The 9,885-nt window shown below is 44.3% G+C and overlaps 1 protein-coding gene across 1 annotated transcript; it reads right to left on the bottom strand.

Annotated features, from left to right (window-relative positions):
* Positions 1-280: 280 nt before the first annotated feature.
* On the bottom strand, positions 281-3,903 carry hapln2 (hyaluronan and proteoglycan link protein 2). The gene is made up of 6 exons (XM_073485990.1): positions 3,881-3,903; positions 3,690-3,794; positions 2,203-2,556; positions 1,865-1,981; positions 1,602-1,784; positions 281-558 (listed from the first exon to the last, which is right to left on the bottom strand). Exons 2-6 carry the CDS (start codon positions 3,766-3,768, stop codon positions 281-283), a joined length of 1,011 nt encoding a protein of 336 aa, XP_073342091.1. The 5' UTR covers positions 3,769-3,794; positions 3,881-3,903.
* Positions 3,904-9,885: the final 5,982 nt, after the last annotated feature.

The raw sequence follows: 9,885 nt of genomic DNA, 5'->3' as shown, positions 1-9,885 counted from the left end.
TTTTTATCTGCAATCTAAAGTCCACCAAGTTATAAGAAAATGGAGCCTTTTAACTTTAAAGTCGACTCAAAATTCCCTGTTTTCAATAAAAGCACTCATCGAATGACTGATTCAATTTGAAAAGATTGAATGTAACCTTATAGTAACTCTGTCAGTCATTGCTGTAGCTTCAGATCTGAGGTTTCTTGTTCATTGGTGGATCAAACTGTAGTAAATACTGTCATGAATTCTGGGCCTGGACTCTCATCTCTGTTGAGACACTGACGTTTTTCATTTTGGGCTACCTGTAGCAGTAGGCCCCGTAGAGATGCATCGTCTTGTTCGGGAACCCAAATGAGCGCACCCCGGCCTCAGGGATGCCTCCGCAGCGCTGCCTGGGGTTGCTGATGGGAAACCGCACGCTGCCGTCTCTCAGCCACCCGCCGTCGCACCGGTCGTATTTCTGGAAACGCCAGGCGGAGTAAAGATGGCCGACCAACGCCAACTCGGCTCCCTGACGTTTACACGTGTGCGCCGCCTGGTCGAAGGAGAAAGACCCCGATATGTAGGAGACGGAGCCTGTGAGAGGAAAACAAATTTAAATCTACTGTGTCACATTTTTCCCAGTTTCCCAGAGACACGGGCCAAGTATTTTTCCCACTGAGGAACTTTCCAATCACGTCTCACCAACAGATGTTATTGTCCTCTGTCAGCCTACCGTCTGTCCCACTCTCACACTGTGAAGACTGAAGGTCGGCTTGTTGCGACAGAGTTGACATTCAGTGAAACACAAACACAAAATGCTGCTCCGTTGGAAATACCAAGAAAATGACGGTAGTATGCTACCTAACATTAGCCTAAATGTTGACAGTTGTCAGCGGCTCCTGCTCGGGGAAATACTGATGTTATGGTCCAGATTTTAAATTGTGAATATCTAACACGTTTGATATTTATCTGGGCGGCCCTGATGACTCTGTGAGCATCACATTACCAGATAATCAAGGCTGAATTTCAGTAATGAAGAAGCTCCCAAATCAGATTTCTGCTCCAAATCTGAGATGAATATTTCTTTGTGCACGAAAGAAGTCTTAAATCTTTTACTTTAACTGGATAACGAGCCAAAATAAAAGTGCTGCAGAGTTTTATTTATTTCTTATTTTTATTTGTATTCATCTTAATGTCATGGTTTGGGTTTTTGGTTCGTCATTTCCTGTTTATTTTCTAGATTTTATCGTCATGTGTTACTTTTCACTTCCTGTTTTTGTCTGTTTTCCTGCCCTTGTCCTGCTCATCACGTTTCATTAGTTAATATCAAGTCATTGTGTGCTCCTGATTTTTCTTCATGGTTATGGTTTTTCCTCCCTTTTTCGTATTACTCTTTAGTTTTCTTGGATTTTTTTTGTTGCCTCTTTGCTGCCTGCACTTTTGATTTCCAGACTTCGACCTGCCTGCCTCTGTGAATCTTACGTCCCTTTTTGATACACATAACAAACAGTTATTTATTTTTTAATTTCCCATTTAAAATCAAGAGCTGCTCTGCCTTGGAAAAACTCCAGTTTGCTTCCAGCGTTCTGTCAGGAAACCAGACTAAACTGTTGATCTGAGCCTCACTCAAATCTTACCTGACGTCTTGGAGGTGAAGCAGAAAGCGTCAAACCGATCGTGATTCTTGTCTTTTGGTCCGTAACTGCGGATGCCAGAGAGCATCTCTCCTCCGCAGGCCGGTCGAGGATGAATGATGGGGTAATGAACGGTCCCATCGCGGAGCCAGCCTGCGTTACACCAGTCCAGACCCTCCGTCCACGCTGCAGGAGGACACAGGCTGATTTAAGAGAGCTGAAACAGCTGCAGACAACATGTTATTGACTCTTTAGACGTGCGGTACCTCTGAACAGTTGGTTGTATGAGGCTAATGTGCCGTCTTGCTCGGCACAAACCTCTTTAGCCTCATGGAAAGTGTATTTGTAGCGGCCATTTTTACTCTGATACGGGAACACCACACCTGGAAACGAAAGTCATTTGTCAGTGTTTATGTTTTTACACTTGTTCTAGTGACACCAAACTTTTAGCCCTCAGCCCTGATAAAATTCATCTCCCGGTTGAGGTGTGGGAACATTTCAAACACAGGTTATACTGGTTGATTCTGGTTGATTCAGCACCAGAGATTTGCCCTCAAAATTCCTTCAGTTCAACATTTTGAATAGACATTTGGCTTCTTGTTACCTTCTATCCTCAAAGAAATGACGATGTTCTCGTCCTCGATGCCGTTGACGAGCTCGCAGCGATACATGCCGCTGTCTTCCAGCTCCAGATGGCTGAGCTCCAGGGAGGCGTCCATGGTGTGAGCTTTCCGGAGCGAAGCCCGCTGTCCGAGATGGCCGTACGGCTTGCAGGCGTGCGCGTTCGATATCATGATAATGTTCTCGGGCCCTACGTGCCCCGGCTCCAGCTTAGTCCATTTCACTTTGTAATGGTTGGGTTTGGTCCTCAGGATGCACGGCAAGGTGACGTTATCTCCCCTTCGGCCAACGACCTCGGCGTACACCAGCGGCTCGAGGAGGTACTTTAGCTTCTTGGCTGGTGCTGGTGAAAGAGGATCCGGTAGGAGTCAGAAATTTAGAGATAAGCTCGATATACCAAAGAATCTCTAGATTAAAGTTCCTGCGAAACGTCTACTGGAGATTCAGGCAGCTAGTGACGGACTTGTTGTGGGTATTGATTGCTGCTAACGGTAGCCGATAGCCCTGAAGGTGCATTTCCCTCCTCGCCATCCAGCGGTACACTAACTCTGCCCGGACTGAGAACACAGTCTCTGAATAGACTGAGGCCAGTTTTTTGACCGAGAGTAAAGTACAGAGGTGGTTTTATCGTCAGTTTTGGCTCCTGACATCCTGCAGCTCATGCGTCAAATGAGACTACTAACCAAGCTCACTAGCTGTCAGCCGCCACCAGGACGACTCCAGGCTTTTAGGCCAACGATGTCATTACAATGCCATGTGATGCACTGGGGCCCAAAACGACCTTTTCCCCATAAGCTTCTGTAAAATGGTAGGTACATTTTTTTTTGTCAGAACCCAAACAAAATGACTCTTTTCACTATCAGAACTTGATCCATTTAATCTGATACAATTGGGAAAAAAGCCAGTGGAAGTCTTTCATGAACATGCAAAAGATCTATTACTATTTTAGGGTCAAACTTTTTTGGCCTCATGTGCCACTAAGCAGCTTTCACAGGAATGAACAGGGCGGGCACGTACCGGTATCTGTCCACCAGTAAACTCCATAAATCACCTTGGTACTGTAAATCGCCTCCATTGTTCTGGGAGGCTGCGTACAGCCCCGGCCCATTGGTGTTCATTGGGAGGATGCTGGTTAGCAGCAGTTAGCAGCTACTTTAGTGACAAATAAAGCTATCTGTCCAGCAGCCAAAGGACATCAGAGGGAAAACCAGAAGATTTTTTCTCCATAAAATATGATCTAGTTTCACAAAAATCATAGAATAAAGTTGTGTTTTTCTGCAGTAATCTGAGGCCCAGTCCCCAGAAACAAAATGTCTTTTTTGTTGGGCCTGATACTGATAAGACATACGTGATAAAACACTTAATGTGAACTTGAAAAAAGTCATATTAAAAGGTCAAATTCAGCTTGATGATCAGAGAGGTATTTCTTTATCCATCACTCATTCATCACAGTCACTGTTCATACTCTACCTGCTCTGTTGGGGGTATACATAGCTGATGACCAGGTGAAGCAGCTCGATGTTAATATAAATATCACTGCACAGTTCATTATGGAGGAAGTCACTCTTCCAGCTCCTACAGTTCACGAGAAAACAGATTCAGATTCAGTCTTCTTCACACTAATCAGCAACAGAGAAAAGAAGAAAAACAATCATGCAAACCTGTGAAGTTGAGAAGATGCAGGTGTCCAGTCATCCTCCTGCGACGTCCCACATGACGACGATGTCTTCAAAGCGTCTGAAATCTTACGCACTTCATAACTTCAGGAAGTAGACGCGACCGTTAATCCGTTTGGTCCTCTGACTGAGCCCTGAGTGTTGAGCTGTCAGTTCATCTCTCTCACCCTCACCTCCCCCTCTCCCCTCTCTCCTCTCTCCTCTCTCCTCTCTCCGGTCATCTGGTCCAGTCTGTTGTCAACAGTGTGTAAACAGGATTGTTGTCCTCTCCGCTCCAGATGTTGATGACCATATGAAGCTCTGACATGCTCTCTTTGTTTTCTGTTTGCCATTGATTTCTTCTATGTGAGACAAAATAATGGTACTTGTGGCTATTAAATCAATCGTTACTTGTAAAACTGTTTTTTTTTAAGCATGTTAGACTTTTTGACACACTTGAAGTCAGAGATAAAGACCTGAATCCAGCCTGTGCCTGCATTTTTAAGACCTTACCCTGAATTTGATACCAAAACCTGAAGTTTTATGTTTGCCTTATTTCATTTTTCTACTCGCTGTTAGAAAGACAGAGGCCACAAATCGGCTACACACTGGAACAGACACTTAAAATATCCTGACTCAAACCTGAAGCAGTCAGTTTAATTCCCGTCATTGTCCGTTCTTAGGCAGGGCCTTTATTTGTTAGCAGCGGCTGTATGAAATGACCCTCACTTAATTTATGACCTCTGTAAACAGTTTACTAATACATTTATGATCCTAATCACTAGTTTCAAGACTTCTTCAACACAGCATGATGTTCATTTTTGTAAATTCGGGTCCCATTTCGAGTAAAATAGACGATAAAGCGGGTAATGCTTCAGGGCTTGGCTACTCTCTGATTGACAAGTTGCTACCACGTCAAATCCAATCAAGATATCCTCTTCAGCTCCACCATCTCATCCAAATATGGTTATTTCTTGCTCAATAAAACCCCAAGATGGCGACACCCATAATGCCAAACTGAGGCTCAAGGGTCACGGTCACACATACGCAAAATCAACAGTGGTGAACCTTTGCCTCTTTCCAATGTTCAAGGTTGGACATCCCCTCAAATGGAGCACAAACCAGGAAACTAATTTCAGTGTAACTCACATCCAGCACCTCCAGGCGAAGGTCATTCGCATATTGCCCTCAAAATGGTTGTCCACAAACCAACGGGCGACTTCACGGCGGCTCTACGCTTGGAGGTTACGGAGAAAACTCTTATGTGAGCCAGTAGACTTACCAGATATACAGTCACCTGGATACTTTCAGTCCTCCAAACCCATTTCAAACTTTCACATCCTGTCACCTGCTTTCTGTCGTGGTTTAGGCTAGCCAAAAATACCTTTGAGAAGAATACTATACTTCAGTTTCCCTGCAGGGATGAATTTAAAGAGCCACATATGGTGTGAAAAGAAAAGGAGTCTTCCACTGAGTGCCTATGAAAACACACGCTGAGCTTGCATGCTCACTACTGGGTTACTTTTCTTGCTCATTAGCTATTTAGCTTGCTCGTTAACTTGACGGTACCACTAATCCTTCTGAACTGACATGACCTCTCTGTGCACATCAAAACTGGCGATTCTTAGTAAACTGTCTAAATAAACCTCTGTCACTTTTAATACATAGTTTTAACCTATAGGAGCAGTTAGGAGCACATCGAAAACTGTTCATGTCTTGGGTCATTTTCCACTGTTTGAGTCATCTGCAACAGATTTGTATTTCTAAATTCCTGTAACAAAAGAAATTACTCAGTAAAATGACTCTTTCAAGCTAAATATATGTGACATCGCTGTTTTTTTTAACCACATTTGACTGATATAAAAGTCAAATTAGCATCCTGGCTGCTATATTGGCTCCAGCGGTGAAACAGCATATTGTAGCGTACAGTGCATACGATGATGAGCCATCGCTGAACCCTGCGGACAACAAGCCTTCCTGTGTTTTCTAACCTTTCCCAGAGGGCCGATGCCAAAGAGGACTATAGTGTGCATTCAGCCATCTTTGTTATTGCCCACACGGCTCTGGGGGCAGTGGGAGAGGAAGCTGTGTCGGCTCTGGTTTCCTCTGCCGCCGTGGCCCCTGGGCACAAGGGCGGCATTGTGACAGTCACGGTCTCCACGCAGTGACAGCAGGCGGCGGTCACACAAACACGGTCCAATGTGGAAAGAAGATGAAATAATGGGATTCTTCTTGTTTTTTGCTTGTGTTGCTTCTCCATTGTGCTCCGTCATCAATGGGACTCTTTCTTACCCTCCAATTAGTATTCACCCAAACACCTCGAGGTGAAAACGGCCAACCGTCTATCTATCTATCTATCTATCTATCTATCTATCTAACATTTGAACATTTAGGAAAAGATGGTTTGGGTTAAAATTAACCACCTGTTACAAAGGATAACTTCCCCCATGTGCATATTTTTCCAGTATTTTTCCCCGAGTCACAAACCCGTGACGTTACAAAAACGTGATAAGTTGCAATGATGGTCCTGCAGAAATAACAAAATGGAAATTTCCAATCGTGAGACCTCATTTCAGAAGAAGTATGTGTGATAGTCGCGGTCGAGAGACAGATAATTGTTTGCTCCCCTTTTAAATTGTGCCATGAAATGTGCCAAATGATTTTTGTCAATTTTAATAAAACTGTTCAACTCAAGAAAGTCGCAGTTTGCCGTTGTGTAGTACTGATCTCTAACTCCCTCTGGACTGATTGCGGTGGATTCAGATCACCTGTTGCAGGTGTGGAGACTGATTAATGAGGGAGAGCAGCTTGGGGCTTTCAGTGTGACAACACCCTCTTGTGAAGGTTTAAAAGAGGTGGGAAACAGTTATTCTGATTCCTGATTCTGTCCTTGACACACTCATCCTCACCCTAAGAGACTGTCAGCCAGAAACTCTGTGTTGTTTACGCCTTGTTGGGATTTCTTTGCTGTCCTTGTTTTTTCTAGTTGACGGACAAAAGTCACCTTTCATCGAGGTTACCTGCATCAGGGCCGTGCTTATTTGAGCAAGAGCGTTGCTGCCAGTAACCTGACGCCTGCAGGTTTCATTTGTTATGTATCTCAACTGAACCTGTTGATGCCGGAGCCCCTCTATACACCTTCAGTTTGTCCCCCTTTCATCTCATTAAGGACTAGAAGAAGACGTATATTTCAGTTTAATTATCCCTAAAGAGGCATTTTTTGTGACCTACTGGAGATATTTCTACAACACCACAGTTCAAGACTGTGAAAATATGACAAACCACACACCCCACAGTCAGTCCAATCACCAGAGTGAACGTTGGCAATTTCTGCAAACCACCGATATGGTGAAACTTTACATTTTTTTTGTTCTAACTTTACTTTCTTCAGGTTAAATGTTCAGTTCTGTGTTGGTCGGGGTTGGGTGAAGGTTATATTTGGCCTAAAATTCCAGGCTCTGTCTGCAAAAATGCAGAGGATGTCCTGACGTCTTTTTAAAAAACATCCAGTGGTTTCACGAACAAATGTTGAAGTGGCGTCTCAGCGTTCTCGCCTACACCACCCCCTCCACCTCCTGACATGAGTCAGCTCATATACACGTAATGTGAACGAGATTTTAAATGTTTTGTGTCGATATAATGCGTATGACACATACAAATTGATGGCCATGTAGCTGCTGGTGACGGGGAGGGACTTACCCGCCATCCCAAAGGATCTGAGGATACACCAGAGAAGCTCTCCTGCTGCACATTTCAATGAGATGGTGGACGATCCGTCACATGAAAGGATGTCTCGTTACTCTTTAAACACATTTTCTTGTTTCCTCTGTCCTTTCTTGGCTTCCTTGTGTTTCTCCTGACTAAAATGCAAGGAAAAGTTGCAAGTGAGGGAAACTAGGATGCGATTTCTCTGGCACCACCCTCAAGGAAGACTGCACTTACTGGTGTTCAAACTGAAATAGTAAATTTATCATAATGTGGTTGCGTTATGAGTCATTCTGAAGACTGCAGCCTGCTAACGGAGCTTCAGGGTACTAATCTTGTTAAAAACTAAAATTTTGTCTTTAAGAAGTCCAACTTTTGTCCTATCTCTCAGTCTAAACTCTGAATACAGCTGATCCACTACTAAACACTTCATCCTTTTCCGTTCTCAACCTCTCTTCTCTCTTTATCATCAGCACCAGTGAATGAGCAGAACTAACTCTGCCCTCTGCTGTATGAACACTGAATCAATATGTTGGGAGCTCCCGTCAGCAACAAGCCTTCATAGTAGTTTTATTCACTTCATCCTAACACGTGTCATCCTGGCTCTAATCTTCACAAGCAGGGTCGGAGGTCAAACATGAGGTCAAAGCATCAGGTCGCAAATCTTGTATCCTGATAGCATCAAGTTTCTCAAGGAGAAAAAACAGATATTTGTGGATGAATATCATGAATCCAAAGATCCCAAACTAAACACTTTCAGTAACATTATGCCGTCACGTGGAAACTTTAAAAGCAAATTGTTCATTGTATTCTTTAACAATGAACTCAAGTTTGAGTTCAGGCCAGGCGTTGAAAGCCTTGATAGATGATGTTTTCCTGGTAAAGAAACGAGGATCAGTCACTTCTGAGGTTCGTGTCACTCAGTCTCTCTGTTTGACTGATTTCCTGTCCACTCCCGCTCGTCCTCGTCCTCCTGCAGCTGCTGAAGACTCTCAGAGCGTCTTCCAGCCTGCAGGTGAACTCTCTCTCGGCCCTGCAGGGAAACTCTGACACTTCATCTCCACGTGATTGATGGGTTTGTTCTTGGTTGCCCTGCTCCTGAAGCAGTTACTGGGAATCACTTAAATCACTCATTCTGATTATTCTTGTTTATCCTGTTTTAGTTTCACATTAATCCACTAAAAACAGAAACAAAGATCTGTTGAAAGCCCCACCCGCCCTCATTTTCCTGCAGATTTATGCTGCTATTTGTCTTTAACTGCTGCGCTGACTAACTAAATGTCCCTTCCATCCGCGGTACGATAGATGAGCGAGGCTGATATGAGAGCAGGTCGGCTCAGCCTGCAGCCCTGATGGCGTATCAGTTTGCGTCTTGCAACGGTGCGTGACTCGGTTGATGAAAGGCGTGACAAGCGTTGGGGTCATGAAGGCGGCCTCGTGGGGTAAAATATGTACTTTCTGACAGCAGTTCTCCCCCTCTGAAAGGTTCCCCCTGTAAAGACACGCAACCCCCTGAAACATTTACAACATTCCTGCAGACGCCCCCTCTCCTGAAGCTTCGCTGCGACTGACAGTTTCTGAGCGTAGTGACAGATTTGCCTTCCTCACCGCTCAGAAAGTTAAACTTTCTTGACAGCTCGAGAGGCTCCCCTCTCTGACCGGGGGTCACCTGTATCCCCCTGTGTTACTCATGCAGGTGAATGCGGGCACCTTTTTGTTCTCTTTGCATACCTCACACATGGAGCTGGATTTGACCTCTGACCCTTTCTCATGCAGCAGACAATGAACATTTTTAAATAAGCAACATGGAGCCGAGTAGAGTTTTACATTCCTTTCACTCAGTGTCAGTGGAGCAGGTACATGTGTGAGATTGTTGTGTGATTACGATAAATTGTTGACCGAGATACTGTTCAGTTCTTTGTGTTTCTAACGAGAACCAGTTCAGAGGAACTCATTCGTTAACTCACTATTCTCTCCTCTTGTGAGTCTTTCACCAGGTGTATTCAGGGGCCCTGTGGTGCTGTGATTGGTCGACAGGTGAACTTGGGCATTCGTTGTTTATTTTAAGTTGATATGATGAACATGTTTGCAAACTGTTGCCCATAAACACATTCAACAACCGAGAAGCAACGTTAGCATGTTGAATGTTCTGGCCTGGTTCTGGTCTCCTAACTCGTGAGGTAAATATCCGACTCTTTAGCTGCCAGATTCTCCAACATGTTCACCAGTTAGCCGCTAACCTAAACTGAACAGATGGCCGATCAGATTGTGAGAGTTTGAGAGAATGAGACTGACTCGCTTCATCA

This window comes from Pagrus major, chromosome 17, assembly GCF_040436345.1.
Source record: "Pagrus major chromosome 17, Pma_NU_1.0".
NCBI lineage: Eukaryota > Metazoa > Chordata > Actinopteri > Spariformes > Sparidae > Pagrus > Pagrus major.
The sequence above is the reverse complement of the archived record's forward strand: the minus strand, read 5'-3'. Positions and strand labels throughout refer to the sequence as shown.

Bases quoted from the DNA above. Each gene is read 5' to 3' on its own strand.
- hapln2 (XM_073485990.1), bottom strand. From the start codon at position 3,768: ATGAACTGTGCAGTGATATTTATATTAACATCGAGCTGCTTCACCTGG. The intron at 1,785-1,864 runs GTACCGCACGTC...GTCCTCCTGCAG, and splicing joins ATACAACCAACTGTTCAGAG to CGTGGACGGAGGGTCTGGAC. The intron at 559-1,601 runs GTAAGATTTGAG...TTCCTCTCACAG, and splicing joins CTTCACCTCCAAGACGTCAG to GCTCCGTCTCCTACATATCG.